The sequence below is a fragment of the Mya arenaria genome, chromosome 12 (genome assembly GCF_026914265.1).
Source record: "Mya arenaria isolate MELC-2E11 chromosome 12, ASM2691426v1".
In the NCBI taxonomy this organism is placed as follows: domain Eukaryota; kingdom Metazoa; phylum Mollusca; class Bivalvia; order Myida; family Myidae; genus Mya; species Mya arenaria.
Window position 1 is genome coordinate 62,694,109 of NC_069133.1, and position 17,213 is coordinate 62,711,321.

Below are 17,213 nucleotides of genomic sequence, written 5' to 3' on the forward strand. Positions count from 1 at the left end.
ATTGGAGGATTGAAACTTTGATTTCCATATATATTCCATTTACTTTAAACTGTGAACAATTGCACGTAGAAATTGTTTTTATTAAGCCTATTGCGTTCTAAGTAAACATATTATATTTGCTAATATACAAGGTCTTTGTGCTTGGAGATTTTTTTTTGTCATTATTTGTGGTAATATAAGATAAGAACCAAGACAAAAAAGATCGTAAAGCTGCACATTTTGGTTCATTTGTTCTTAATTTATTACGGATGACAAATTAAGTATCGATTAATAACATCTATACGCGATAAAAACTACGGCTACCTACCGAGAAGAAGATTTATAAATTGTGTTCTACATAGAATGGAGCACCAACACGTTGAAACTTACTATATGGAATGCTATTAATTATTAATACGGATCTTCCATCCTACTTTTAAAATGTTACAAAAATAGGCATTAAACGTTAACGCAGTTGTAAAACCGATTACTTTCTTTTTGTTGCACAATTTAAAACCATAACCGTATCGTTACATTAATTTGAGACCGATCGTTGACATAAGTTAACGAATTTAAGAAACGTTTATGCTCGTCTGTTATTTGAAGAAAGCTGCAGATGTTTTGTCATAGACATGCCGTCTTGGTCGTCGGCGGCTGCATCTGACCATTATCAAAATATCGTCGTACTGAAATATACTTTAAGATATTCAAAAGAAACTTAATGTACATGTAACCAGAAATGATACGTACATTATATCTAGTTGCAATAATTGTCGACTAAAGCCTCTAATAAAAGCCTATCCAAACAACGTTGGCGTTCGCATCGCGTCGCTTTTGATGATAGTCTAAAAGTACTGATGTATATATCTTAGCTCTTTACTGACTTTTCAAAACAAGTTTTCATTCAACCCTTTTATTCCTGAAATTGTATAATAATTCAATAATAATAACACTGACAGGTTCAGCAGAAAAACGGGTAGCGAAATATCTAAACAGCTTGTGGCAAAAAGACAAGTTAGATATAAAAATGATTTAATAAAACACTGATGCAATATTGAAGATTATGGAATTTATTTTGCTATCCCTCCTTCATGAAATGTTGGCTTTACTTTCTTGTTTTCGTAACAAGGATGGCATCAAGTTAAAACTGAAGTTATTCTCGTCAACAAAAGATACATAAGACAAAAGCTGTTGACTTTTTTCATTATAATGGCAATCGAAAATTTATCAAATATCTCATTGAGATTCGTCCATCTATCTATCAATCCATTCACGTTATGCAAATACATGGTAATTCTCAATATATATGTCAGAAATGTAATGTATTCAATACTTTGAGGGATTATGTTGCATATAGTCTGGTATAATACCCTTGTGAATAGTTTTGAAACATGTGTATTTGCGAAAAATCGTATTGTGTTTTGTTCGAATAGTCGGGAAATATGTCCTTGCGCGTGACAAACATTTTGTGGCAGCATCATGAATTCAGCAGAATTGTAAGGTTGTAATCATTCACTAAAAGAGTCATTCTTAAGGAGTTAAAAAAAACTTTTGAGAAATTGTAGTGTATTGAATTAGGATTAGACTTGTTTGTGTATATTTTTAATCATGATATATGGTTGGTAATTTCGACTATTATTTATATCAAAAACAACAGAAACAAGATCAGTAGTCGAAACTTAAAACATAAATCCATGGCATAGGATAACCGCGAAAGACATAGTACACAAAAAACAAAACATAAAAAACAAGAAACATGAAACAACAGCACAAAACTACAGAAACAATCTCAGTAGCCGAAAGTTAAAATATAAACCCCGTTTAATGGCACAGTGTACACGCCGAAGACATACAACACAAAAGCAAACAATTACACACCAGAAACAATAAGCATTAAACAAAACTCTACAAAGTAGACAGTTCATGAATACTCTATAACAAACTACGTGTGTTTATCAAAGATGGTGAGGTACCGTCTCGGAACGGTCAGTAAAATGTTAATTTACTGGGGGTTTACTACACTTCTATTTTAATATATAAATCGAGGATTTTTTTTATCAAGGATTATTAAACTACTCACACTGGCGATGCGCATAAGTACAAAAAAATGCCATGTCTGTGTATGTGGGCGATACAAATATCAATCGGTCATTTTTGCCCCGTGGAATTTACTAACATACAAAATGGCCGATATCAGCCACTTCATGATATTTTTAACTTCGATACTTCTTGCCTCTCTGATACTTAACCCTCACATAGACTTCAGCAAGACGATTCACTGCATATATTAATTGATCAATGGTCAAGTAAGAGACGAACGATATGTCTGCAGCATTCAAAGCATCCAGGTTACTGTCAACCAATTTTCCATGAGAAGCATGTGTTATTGATTCAGATGTAAACTGGCACTTGAATGACGTCAATTTAAACAATATAATATTGCTTCATGAGAACAATGTCTGTTCAAGTAGGATTTTGTATTTTGAATCATAGTTTTGGACTGAATGTAAAGAAAGCAAGTAAGTAATAATATTTTTTATGTTTTTTATTGTTTAAATTTTATTGTTTTCCTTTCAAACAGTATACAAATTACATCACTACTAGACATATACGCTGTGTTTCTCGTTCCTGTATGTTTGGCTTTGATGTTTGCGACTTGGATGTATCTATCAATTTTTTAACCCCAACCCTGAAACAGGAAAAACATGTGAAATTCACTGGGACGGAAGTCTTCCATTTATTAACAGCCTTTTTGAGAGAAATTCCGTTCTAGACATTTCTTGGGGTAGCGGTCTCTCCAGGCCTTCAACAATGTTTTAAGCGCCCTTAACCCGTTCCCCGCGGTTGGCAAACCAAACAGAATTTTTTATAGATTTTTTTGTCAGATCTTTGCTGTGATTTCGACATTGTTTGTATACTAATTCGATTCAAGAGTTCACAATTAGATGACGGTGTTTCGCGTTTAAGAACCATATACATAGGACAAAGGTCGAGGTCACACTTTAGAGATATCATTATTTTTGTCTTGTTCATCCTGTACTCCGGCAATTTGTTTGGGACAAAAATAGCAATATTTCTTAGAACTGTTTTTTAATTGTGATATAAGTGGGCACGTCATTGTTGCCGTTTTGCAGACAATCATCTAGTGTTTATGTTCTGCGAGGGTTAATTAGGCTTGAAACGTCAGTAACTAGAGAAAAGTCATCAAATATTTCGCAAAATCATTACTTAACACAATTCATGTAGTCGCAAATGTATCATATAAAACACTGTCTGACATTTTATCTTATCGGATAATAAAATTCAATATTTTGTCTATAAACGTGATCTCATTTTCCAACAAAAACATGTTTCCTGTCTCAATTATACGGATAAGGCACTTCTGGATCATCTATCGTATTAAATTTAATGCTTAAAAGCTTTGAGTTGCATTGATTGGCATGTGCCAATATATAATAATAGCTTCGGGCTGTTATGGAAGTATGTGTTTGCTAGCTTAAAACGGAAAGAACACGCTGGTAAACGTGTACAATTCAGCCATACATTTACATTACCCCTAATGATTAATTCACTAAATAGGACGAAGCAGCGGTAGTACCCATTTCTTCTTCAAATATAACAGCAATGACAAGTATTATGACAAAACCGTAAGAACCGTTTCAAGTAAACGTCAGAAAAACATCTTTTCTGTCTGAAAATGATCATATTAAACAAAGAAACGGATGCCGAATTTGAATTAAATTCAGACTTCATATTTTCCTTCAACATAAACGTAGACAGCAATAAATTGATGCTAGTGTTCGTTAGAAACACTCACACAAAATGTCAATCGTTATCTGAACTCGAAAATTCAATTATTTACCGAGCTGACAATTGATCACGCGTTTATGTCAAGTAAAGCCTGGGAGACCAATAGATACATTTTTTCAAAATAGTGTGCAATGAAGTTGTGTTTGACAATTGTTTAGCTGAAAAAGAATCGTCAACGCATACAGTTCACCACAAATAATATGCGAAAAAGATGACGTACATGATATAACGAGTGAGGTTGCTAAAGCGACACGAAAAGTGAAGACCTATTTATGCTAATTACTATTATTATGATTATTTTTTATCATTGTTATTATTATTATTATCATTTTTATTATAATTATAATTATTATTATTATTATCATTTTATTATTTTTATTAACTAAAATTAATCCCCGTTTGTAAAAACTATATTTTTTCAGATAGACACCTACCGTGTTTTGAATTGTCACTTGCCGCCCGACAACGGGCTTGGTTTCGCGTTATCATACAGTATGACAGGGCATCCATAAACGTCGCGATTTGTCTAAAAGTAGGCCGGAAAATACCTACAATCTTTTTAATAAAATTTCCCTGATGCGTTGGTCCTTCAACGCATGCGTCACATATTATATCCGTCATTGAATTGCGTGTTTTGTGTTTAAAATTTATATTCTGATGAGATATGAAACACGCAGGCATAGGTTCCTTCTCCGTTTGCATTATATATTATGGCTATCATAAAAAAAAATATGTTGTTAATTTGTATTCTAATGAAATATGAAACAAGCACGAATACTTACTATCTTAGTAGCTACTATTTTTACACACTGCTAATAGTCGAAGGGTTTGACATGATTGTTTTAATTTACAATTAAAACACCTCAGACACTGTTTTCATGATTCGCAGCAAGGTGTGAACATGAACTTAACCGATAGAAAGATAACTATGGGGGTGTCATCCCGGGATATATCTTATGATTTAACTATACCAAATGACTTGAACGTTTTTTGAAATAACTTACCTTTTCATGTATGTCCACCAACATATTCCCCGTATAACTAGAACGCGTCCTCTTGCGGGCTGGTGACGGTAGTAGACGGTGAAACAGCTACACAAATAACATGAATTATGTAATACATAATTTGTCTTGTTGTCTGATAAGCTTGAGGTGTAAGAAATAAACCAAGCCTGGAATGCCAACATGATATATTCATTTGATTTGTCGATTTCAATGAATAAAAATACTTTGTTACTGTCTTTCTTTGAGTAACTAGTTATGAAGACATATCGTTATAATTACAACATACAAAATATAAAGGCAACTATTGTAAGTATGAGAGCCAATATTTTATTAATATAAGTCAAGTTAGATTTAAAGATTCCTGTTGCTTTTTTTAAAATTTGAATCGAGATAATGCATTCATTATTAGCAAATTATTATAAGCAAATTGAGGCTCATATTCCGGTCTTAGAAGCTTTCAGTTGCCCTAAAGAGCATGCGTTACCAAATATTACAGTTTATTCCCTCATTATTTTTCATTTCACGCTCATGTTTTTCCTGAAGATCAAATTATCTTGAAAACTAAAACAAAAATATTTAACTTCAGAAGCGTTTGGAGGATGCGAAGTACTTATTGACAAATGAGGTCATTAGAAGATGGCTCCTTTTAGATCAATATTATTAATGTCTTGTAATTTTTGCAACCTATCCTATAACTACGTTTATTTCTTGTTGTTGGTAAACGCTTGTCTTGTTGGTGTGTGATACGTATAAGGGACCTTCTTTATTTGTGACGTAGCTGTAATATATGAGGTTTGACTTTGAGTTTCGAAAAATCAAAAGTTGTAAAAGCGCTATGGTTAAATACATACAGGGCCAATAAAAGGCTTCTTATCTTATTTAGATTAGAAAAATATCTAAAAGAAACATATGCCATAGATGGTATTAAATTATAAGCGTTTGTGACAAGGAATGAAATGAATATATTCATTATAATAGTTTGCAATATGTTTGTCATCGAGAACTACTTTTAATCCGGTTGCGTACCATCTGGTCCGTTCAAATTGGTGTGCATGTGTGGGGGACTCACCGGCGGCTATTTCCGCGACATCTTCGCCATTTGTCTGTTTTTAAGATACGTTTTGTTACCTATTGAATAATTAGACGAAGTATTGTAATAAACACCAACACATGTGGCGAATATTAAGTATATGTTACAGTTGAATCAGCAATTACAGCTGGTACCTCGGCATCTCTATTTTTCTGTCCAATTCAATATGTTTCCATAATATCTGGGTTTCTAAGTTGCGTCAAGTCCGCAATTGACCTCCGCCTGCGTGAAAAATCGCTCACTGCTCGTTATTTCGTTGCTTTGCTTGTTCGATTTCTGTGGATGCGAAACACGCATGCGGTACTCGTTTGCGGATTGCCCACACGTGGTCATGGAGAACCGGCCTTAATCACATGCCTTAAGGCATGTAACAGTACTGAATAGACTGTTTGCATTCACTCCTAATCAAGATTGCCTAGTTATTGATACAATGATCAAATCAAATCTCTCATTCTCATTACCTGTCATCGACGCTTATGGCTGTGTATCATTTTATTTGTATCTGCTCTCCAATGTTTATCCAGTCTGTTTTATGCATAGTGATCTTAAACAGTGAAAGCATTAATCTGACATTGATTGTTGAAGTGTAACGTATTGCCATTAAAGTGCCAAGTGATATTTTTCAACGTTAAATTGAAGATAATTCTTCTAAGATATGTTTAAAGCACAGCAATATTTTAGACGTACACATTTTACTGTTAACAGTCGTCAATTCATATTTCTTTCCCGCTCACCATTTAGTCAGATAAGTGTTTGCCACAGTTAATTAAGAGTCACTGTCTGAGCGAATATATTTAGGTATCTGACAAAATTCTGAAGAATGGATTATAATGGTTAAAGATTAATGAGCCTTTAGCAGATATGAGAGTTGGAGCATCGTTGGGTCGAGAGTTCTCAGCTTTAAATATTAAACGCGTCATTCTAAAATTTGATTAAGACACACTACAATGGGAACTTCGAGCTCAATAAAAATCCAACCATTGTACACTTTCCCCGTTTAAAGGTGCAATGGTAGTGCATAACAGACACTTAACACGAACACACAACGTACAAAGAGAATAAACAAACAAGATGATGTAATTGAAGAATTACCGGACTTACTTATGTCATACATTACATTAGACATTGACTTACTAATAATGTGTAAGGTAAATGACAAAAACGATATAATAATTGGTTGTATTGAATTTTGAAATATTTTAATAAGAAACCGAAATATGTAACTTATATTATTTTCGGTTTACTAGTTACGTGTTTTCATCTGTACTTTAAACCTTTTCATACATTACCAAAATAATATCGCCAGGCATTTAAAGTTAACTTTATCGACTACAATCAGTTTAAACAGTGCTTGTTTTAGGAATGTAAAAGACCATTATCTCTAATCAAGACCAAAAAGCAATTTCATGTATTTCAAATTCTAACATAAGTTTATTGACAAAATAATTTGTTAAACGGTACAAAAGTGTCCAGTTAATGAAAGCGAGTTTGACTGTTAGACAACGTTATTCATTAAGGAACTGGAAAATATATATGGTATGGTCTTTTGCTAATTTTAGGTCCAATCGAATTTATATTGAACATTTTCCAAGCCTGAAATCGAATTATCCACTCAGTCTCTTCCATCTAGTACTGTGAAAGATATACATATTTTAGGTGGTTAATTCATATTTTAGTCCATGTTCCTCGATATGCATATAAATGCATATATACCGTCTGTATAACAGTACAGGTGACAAATCCATCCTTATAACAGTACACGTGACATCTCCAGAACAGTACACTTGATATCTTAATCTCTTTAACGGTACACGTGACATTTTTATAACAGTACACGTGACATCCCGATCCCTGTACGCAGTAATATCACTATTATATTACTATAACAGTGCACTTGACATCTCCATAACAGTACACGTGACATCTCCATAACAGTGCACGTGACATCCCCACAACAGTGCACGTGACATCCCCATAACAAAACACGTGACATATTCATACACGGAGCGTATCTTCCTGACGAATTCACACAAGAAGTAAATGATAGTTTTGTTTACCCCACCACGCCTCAAAATGTGTCAACAACCTAGCGATGGTTGCACTCTTTATCTCAAAAACGTCCAATCTTCATGCTCATCAGTCTGATCGGTGATTAAATAGCTCTAGAAAAATCTAAAATTTGGAAAACTGCTTCAATTCAATATTAATCCATATTCATTTTGCTGACCTGTTCTATCATTCAAAGACGCGTTCAGTAAATGGCTACCAGTGTAATTTGGCAACGAATGTATGCCCTGTTCAGATTAAAAATAAAATTGTGCATTAAAATGTTATGATATGGAAAATAGATGCATCAATAAAAGTGCATTGGCAAATGTTCCTTAAGTGTTTGCACTGAAACACAAGTAAAAAACTATAAACAAAAAACTATTTGAGAATTACTTCAAATGGCAGCTACGTCATCAGCGATCAAAACTTTGCCTGAGGGCGTCCCACGGTAAGCATCGTAGCAAACAATATTAACTTCGAAAATAATAAAAAAAAGGAAAAAGCATTAGTTAATTTCAGTGAAACATTGTCCTTTTTATATCTCACTCATCACAGAAAAAAATATATAAGAAAACGTTTTCTGTGGCACTCGTGAACTTAAATAAGATCTAACACTAAAATAAAAACATCTTCACTGATTAAACTGAGTGCATTTTGATAATCAAGTAATCGAAATTTGAAATTGCTTGGATATAGACAAATGGGCCCTTTTCAATGACCTCAGTGAAAGTTTTGTTTTTGATTGCTGTATTGTTGATATGTGTAATAGATACTGGTTTCACCAATAAACAACATACATGTTTTAACTGCCTATGCATACGTGTTAGACATAGAAGTTTATCCTCGGCCTGTTACGTCCCAAGAGTTCATAAAATATATGTAAGGTTGAATAAGCTAATGTGCTGACTCATGCCTCCGCCAAGGGGGTCGCCGGACAGATTGTAATTTTGCAAACGTTGGATTTAACCTAGCATAAATGAAAATAAGTCAATTATGTAATGTCACGAGTGTGGTGTTATTATAAATAATACTATAAAGCATGCTCTGTGTTTTTGTATTTTATTGTCTAATATTAGAAGTTATTTTTGGGGTACAATTTCGGAAAACTTTCTTAACGACACATGCTCGTTGATTTCTCTTGAAAATGATAAGGCTAAGTTGCACTATTTGATTGGAAAAATACATTTAGCTTTCATAGATAAGAAAGTGCAGAAACAATATTTGAGAATAGCAATACACTTTGTCTACAAATGCTTAACTATTTTATATATACCTTTAAACTATAATGTTAAGATAAGCTAGTGACGAATGTAATGTGCATTTGATCGATAATGATTTTTCACTGATTGCATATTTATGTAATAACATGCTTGCTTATAAGTTTATATCGATACACATGTTTAGAAAACATCATACATGTTCCTTTATCTCCTCTGTTTATTTGTAATCATGTCGGAAAACCTTTGCAGTATGTCCTTATGTGCATATGCATTTATCTTGACAACGCAACGTTTTGCTTGTTTGCAAAAGCCTTTTTCCCTTTCTTTCTTTTGACATAAACATATTCTTTACAAATGCATTTATTTCGCTATTGTATAATCTTCCTGTTTGCTATTGTATACCTGAGCTGATCATTTGTTTATTTGCAAATGGAATTATTTCGACATCTTTTATTTTCATTTGTTTATTAGCACACGCATGTTTTGCGTATATGTATATCGATGAGAGGAAATAAAAAGCAGACACACACACACGCGCGCACGCACGCACACACACACACACACACACACACACACACACACATATATATATCAAACCGCCAAATTTTCATTAAGTCATTAATTGGTTAAAGTGAGATATTGAAAAGCCAGCTTATGCGCACTGGCTAGTATAGAAATATTCGACAGGCATTTCGCTCCATTCAGCTGTTATTTTTGATCCTGTAAACGAATAGAAATCACAGGTCTGCACCCAGCCTGCCGACTAAGCTGTTTGGGAAACCAAAAATAAACACTTACTATTGCATATCAATCAGTTTTTACCGTGCGCACACTTTTTCTGATACCATATGATCGTACTTGAATGTGTAAACACTTTTTAACAGTCATTGCAATCTTTGCATAATAAGATACGGATAATGATGATGACCTTTAGAAAACAAACATAACACTGTTTGTATTAATCAATGGTCAAGCGAGTGACATCAGATATTTGTCTTCTGTAGTGAGTTTTCCATTACTATCCGCGCTCTATATCCACACCAGTTTGTTCTGTAATAACATCGAAGCTGAGTTTGAAGCACGCTATATTGATTCAGCTCTAAATTTTCATTTCCCTGTCGCCAGCAGTTTTACGATTTAGAAAAACCATTGAAGCAGGATTTAAATCTGATTGAAGGCTTGTGGAATGAATGTGGATTTAGCAAGTAAGTATTCTTTTTAAAATATAGAGCATACAGTTGATGCTTTTGGATCTTAAAACAGTTTCTCAGACATCATTTTCTGGCAAACTAATGGATATATTTGTAATGTTGACTGGTTGTAAAACATTGTAACATTTATGTAAATGCTTTACATATTCGTTTACTGGACGCTTTTATGCAGAAGTGTGTGTTCCTCTTTCTCTCTAATTTGCTTGTTTATTTCACCAATGATTATACAAAAACTACCATGAAACTCAAGGTTTGAGAGCGAAAAGATTCTATCGGTTCTTTTATCTAATATAATTTAACACAGTTTTGATGGCACCCTCGAACTATATTATGATGGAAAACAACAATACATGAACATGTATACAGAAATTCACTTCATGTGATTCCTATTGGTTTTTTTACCGAAAAATTAAAAGTTTATCCACCAAAATATGATTCCTGGACCAATCGAAACATACATTATAGTAACCGAGGGGTGCGAGCTAGACTTGTAGCTTATACCTTAATTGACAGAAGGACTTAATACTGTATTGCTGGCACTGCGATGAACCAACGACACAGTAATTTATACATGAATTTCATGATGCATCGATTGACGTGTACTAGCGTATTTACTTCATGTGTCATAGGCTACAAATATTTGTCGCATATAAAACAAAACAAAAGTGATCAAAACTGAACCCTATCGGCAGTTTGCAATGGATTCAATTCTAATATACCTTTACGCGTATTTAGAATTTATGTAATATAACGATGAGCTGTTTGTGCTGAAGTCAAAACTATTTGTTCTGCACTATTCTTTTCTGCTCTGTAAATCGCTTTGATACTTAATAAATAGGTTTATAGTGCATTTCATTTCAGAGATTCGGAATATGTTAACAAATCGCATCAAAACTTGCAATAAACCCAGACGGGCTCACCTTATAATTGGTTATTATGAAGTATATCTAATTTGAACGGTAGTGCATAGTAAATAGGTATAACCCCGACTTAAAAGACCAATGTTATAACATTTCAGTTTTATATCCGACCCAATACGAGGTTGTAATGGAAGTCATTGTTTGCAATAATAGCGGATATAAACCTTCTCCAAAATTGCCGTTAAGTGGCGTATGGTGGCATTAACTAGTCTTAATAAATTTCAGTTGGATATCCTATTTTTTTCAGTTATCCATTGATAACAGGAAACGACTTAATACATATCTCATGTCTTTCCTGATGTATAATTATCGATAAAACACAAACATGTATCGACGCTCCTATATGCAGGATTATAAAAAACATATACTTATAGTTTAGTGAATTACATGCTTTATGTTTTAAACGATATGATTTTACTTCGACAAATGTTACATATATGTACGGCTTAGTTTTATAATATTCAAAGACTGAACTCCTCGTTCGTGAGTGGAAGCTATACATTTTTAATAATCGATGAAATATATAAGGATGGCTTCAAAAAGGAAGTTCGGCGGCGTTGTATTTTTGTTAAATTGAATATCTACTAGTTACAAGGCTTCATAATTATTTTCTCCAATGAAGCTGTATTATCTAGCAAATTGACATAAAGCTGGAAGATGTTGCTTGCGTATATGGATTCACGAATGCACATGGAACATTTTATATACAGCAGTTTGAAAATAGTTAGCATTTTATAGGGACGTACATGTGCACATAGCTGAAATCAAATGTATTCAAACATCAAGCTTGTCCAAGTAGCTCATTAAATGTATGAATATCAAAAGGAGGCAATCACACACAAATCAAACCCTGTTTGAGAAAGCTTGTTTAAGTAAGTAATGTTCAATAACTCAACTCATTCTACCATATTGAAGCTTGCTTAATTCATATCAATGTATTTAGTATGTTTTTTTACTCATCTAGAAGCATATTTTCTCATGTATTACGTTAGAATAAACACATGGCAAATCATAAACAGGATTAAAAGTAAGAAATTCAGTATTACACTTGCTGATAAATATCTATTCAAGTGTGCGATAAAGCGCCCGTAAGGCGGGGTAAACCCCAAACAGTTCTTACGGACCGTGCCAAGACGGTTACTATATTGCTGAAATATTAGGAAATGTTTTACGGGGTATGTTGAATTTGTCACTCGATTTGTTTGCAATGTCATATGTATTCTTGATCAACAGCGTAAAGTCAAACAAGTACACTAAAAAAACTTTCAAAACATCAACTTGAATAACGTTGTAACTAACAACATTGATGCGGGACAATCTATTGATATATCTTTTAAATGCTGCTGATAACAAACTCATTGAAGTATCACGTCTCACGGACATTCGCCTCTGTGTATTTAAAACATTTTCCCTTTTTACCCAGTCAGGGATTAACATTTAGCTCCAATACGCTTCAAATCAAGACGGCTCCCGTACAGTCATATTCTGTATAGCATTCTTGAGAAAATATTTATTGCAATAATTTTCTAACTGTATTATATATTATTGTGGAAATCATATTAAATTGTGTTGAAATCGGGATGTCATTGGAATGATATTAAAAGTTTGAACATGATATTTTTTGTTACGAAGGATATTCTTTCGAATGAATGCAATAATCTCGCTATAAATCATTGAAGTCCTGTTACCGTCCACATAAGCCAGGTTGACCGTCTTATGAAACCGTCGAAATCCTGTAGGCTTACACATAGGCAAGAAGGACAGTCCTTAAAACCCGTTGAACCCCTGTAGTTTTCTACATAAGCAAGGTTGACAGTCCCTAGAAATCATTGAACGCATGCAATCTACAACATAAGCAAGTCTGACCGTCCCTAGTAACCATTGAATGCTTGTAATCTTCCACATAAGCCAGCTTGACAGTCCATAGAACTATTTGAACTCCTGTAATCTTCCTCATAAGCAAGGTTGACAGTCCTGTTATTCTCGTTATGCAAATCTCTCCTCTCTGAAACAACACACTCGACATAGCATGGATATTGTCATTAAATAATGCGAGAGAAGATTTTTTTTCGAGATTTGTTTGATGGCAATTCTATGTAAATATACGTGTTATAAAACCTAGCTCATTGCATACAAGACGAGCTCTAAGTCTGCAGTCTAAGTGTGAAACATCCGCTAAACTATTAAAAGTGTAGGTATTTTTTATTATAAATAACCCCTTCTTTTACTGAAAACATCTACCGTATAAGTGGTTTTGTTCTGGATTAACGATCGACAGATAAAGATGTGTTTTTGAGAAAATAATACTTCGTTTCAGACATAATTGGAAAAAATGGAAATGAGCATTATTTCTGAATACAAATGGACACATAATCGTATATTTTCAATTATTTCGATACACTTACATGAAAAGAGAAAAGGAGAGTGACCGAAAGTACTATTCCTTGAGATGTACTCAGCTATTCTGTATTAACAACCTGAATAAGACAACTTCTAGTTGAAAATTGATGTTTAAAATTTCTATTGGATATAAACATTATTAAAAGTAATTCAATACCTCTGTAATACCTGAACAAACTATCAAGTTTTCTACTTCACATGCGATACTGTCGGCATGAAAAGCAAATAGGATACACCATTTATTTCAGAATTAATCGATTTTGGGAAAACCTTGAAAACGTCTGTCTGCAATGAATTGTTTTTTGACATGAAAGGTTTGGTAAAAGAGAATATCATGACACAGTTGTTCTTGAATAAAAGTATATTGATAGTGATATTGAGACTTTGTCAACAAGTTTAAACCCATTCTAAAGAGATAACGATATTTTAATATGTATGTGTGTCTTATGCATTTTAGTGTTATGTGTTCCATTGTCTTTAAATATTGTGTGTTTTGCTATATTTTGACGCTATGTGCTTCGTTGTCAATTGAAGTTGTGTGTCTTGTTGTCTGTTTACGGTGTATACTTCGTTTTCTTTTGACGTTGTGTGCTTCGTTATCTTTTCACGTTGTGTATTTCGTTGTCAATTGACGATGAATGGCTTGCTGTATTTACGTTGTATATTTCTTTGTCTTTTGACGTTGTGTTCTTCGTTATCTTTTGAAGCTCTGTGTTTTGTTGTCGATTGACGATGAATGGCTTGTTGTCTATTGACGTAATGTTTCATGCTGTCTGTTCACGCTGTCTTTGACGCTGTGTGTTTCGTTGTCATTTAAAGTTGTGTGTTTCGTTATGTTTTGACGCCGTGTGTTTCGTTGTCTATTGGCGCTGTGTGTTTCATTGTTTATCGGGTTTTGATCAGTGTGCCTTTAAACAAATGTATTGATACATGTTAACAAACGGGCCATTCCTGTATTTTCAATTGAGCTGTATTCTTTTAATTTATACGCCCGGGATCAAACCGTTGAAGGCACGATACTTTGTATTTTATTTCCGATGCCGTCGTTTAACAATAAAATAGTTCGTAAAGTCGGTGTTTTTATAAGCCATATGTTCGGTGACTTTTTTGTTTAAGGAAGTCATAAAATACCTCACTCCTGAAGCAATGCATGCATACAAACAATAGAAGCCTGAAACATTATGTTGTCGGTAACAAGCAGTTCAATCGTGTTAATGAGGGCCGTAATTGACACACGGCATCGTTCCTCATTTCACGCATTCGTCTCTCTAGCCTGACGAGCATCCCTAGGGAATAAATACGGCCTGACGTGGTCCGTTCACGTTTACAGGAAATCCTGAAAAGACACATTAAACAAACAACCTATCAGGGTTTTTCTATTTATTTTCAGAAGCAATTACCAGACTGTGACAGACAATGGCGGAAGACCGAACCCCAAGATTAACTGACTCCCCGAGAAAGACGACCTATTTGGATGTCACCAGAAAACTAAGTCGTACTGGAGACGATTCTTTCGATGCTGATGAATATGCAAATGCGTATTACAATTTTCAAGACAGACGAGGATCAAGCCAGTCAATATCGAGATACAATTCATGCCCGCAACTTGCGGAGGCTGATGCTGAAATTGCTGAGTCATACGAGCGAACGGTAGATGATATAGACACGAATAAAAGTGCTATTGACCGCGAAATGCATTGCGTTGTTGTTCAAGGACCATCCCCATTATTTCGCAGAAGAAGTTACCTTGAAAACGGTGAAGTGTCGGAAACGCCAACACCACCATCAACACCAAAAAGTAGACGCAGTATCATTTCATCACGTGATTCTTTATTATCGTCTCCAGACAAAACGTTCGTGTCGTCACCATTAGCCTCCCCACGCCTACTGCTTAGGAAACAGCTCGTCCAAAGTGCATTAAGCAGAGATTCGTCAATTGACAGTTTGAATGACAAGGTCACCGTTGATTGCTCTAAGAAATTACCACTCAGTAGGGACAATTTAAACAAATTCGACGAAATAAAAGCTAATGAGACTGAGACAACATGTTCTGGAAAGGACGTAATAAGAAAGCAAGGAAGCGTCCGTATTAAACGTGCGTCTGGGCAACCAGACGGTGTAGAAAGTGTGAATAAGTGTGAAACATGGCTCCAGACGCTTCACATTGCTCAGCACGATAAGGTCAAATCGAGAAGTCACATACAGCTGCCGCCTATTTGAAACATTGAGAAATAAACTGGGCAATTCTATATTAATAAAGCTTAAGCTTGATCAGTTTGATATTATCTGAAAAAAATGTTGTGCTCACAAATTGAAATGTTAAAATTTATTGATTAACCAGATTTAAAAAGATGGCTCGTAAAGATTATGTCACAGTTAACCCATGAAAAAATGCTAAATTTTGGAGCAATAGACAAAATCGATCTCTGCATACAAAATTGGTGCATTTCTCAATGAAGTCTATGTATATTCATCTTTGTATTGCCATGATCCTTTTGTCTTTTAACAAAATCTTCGTTAAATGTTTGGCTACTGGGCTGGTCCATGAAGTTGACATTCTATTACTGATGACACTCACGTAATGGTGTAGTAATATTAGATTGTTCATATTCTATGTACAAGGTTGTCAACAAATTGCTTTATGTCCTGTAACTGTCCCATTAAACCAGTTTTATATTGGAACAGCGAGGGTGAGAGTGCTCTTGTGGTTAAGGTGTCCACCTTAATAGATCTCTGCCCTATGAACGTTCTCATGGCCTCTAAAAATGACTTTACTAGTGGCAATGACGTCAATTGATATCGTTCGAGGTGGTTCAGCTATATTAACCCAACGTTATTTACTAGTAACAATAACTAATGATTTGACGGGAGGTCAATGCTATATGAAGTTAACATGTTAAGAGCATGGTTATTTAAGTCTTTAGATACGAAAAGTCAATGAAATATTGAAAAACCCTCTTTTGTGTAAGTACAAATTGTCAAACTTCACATTAACATACTAAAGTTATTACTCACAACTAGATGCTTCTGTGTACACGTTGAGTTTAACATATGATAAAAAATCGGAAGAAATTTAAAAAGAACCTAAAAATCCTCGTGTATGAGAGCACAGAATAATTGCTGTTTAATATGAGGTTGTGCCTGGCGTTCAGTACCAAAATTAAATCAAGTGTTGGAATTGGAAATCATTTTTTTGAATAGTGTAACGCATACCTGGTATGCTTTCAGTGACATTTTGTTGGAATTGGTAATAAAGAACTAGAAAAAGTAGTCCGACTTTCCAAATCCAAAATTAATTGGCGTGATATTAGCTTTTAATACAAAATGTTGTCGCTCATAGCATTACAAATGACATTCGTCAATTTTGGTGAGTAATTCTATACCTCTTAAGCAGATTCATGGCTATTACTCTGCAACATTAATCCGCTAGTTGTGACAGCGAGCTTGCACTGAGCAAGAAAAGGTGTGTACTGGGAACTTCGTGTCGCAGTAGTGAATCTTATTATTTGATTTCTAGCTGATAAGACAGG

General features: G+C 34.2%; 1 protein-coding gene across 4 annotated transcripts in view; it reads left to right on the forward strand.

Annotated features, from left to right (window-relative positions):
- LOC128212129 (uncharacterized) overlaps nt 1-16,945 on the forward strand; it is an 84,987-nt gene extending 68,042 nt beyond the window's left edge. The window contains exons 1-2 of one of the 4 annotated variants that reach the window (XM_052917413.1): nt 2,398-2,498; nt 15,074-16,945. In XM_052917413.1, the coding sequence (XP_052773373.1) occupies nt 15,100-15,903 (804 nt within the window). In that variant the 5' untranslated portion in view covers nt 2,398-2,498; nt 15,074-15,099 and the 3' untranslated portion in view covers nt 15,904-16,945. Of the gene's footprint in view, nt 1-2,397; nt 2,499-10,223; nt 10,358-15,073 lie in introns of those variants that run through there. The other 3 variants (XM_052917412.1, XM_052917416.1, XM_052917414.1) reach the window with 3 other exon arrangements.
- Nucleotides 16,946-17,213: the final 268 nt, after the last annotated feature.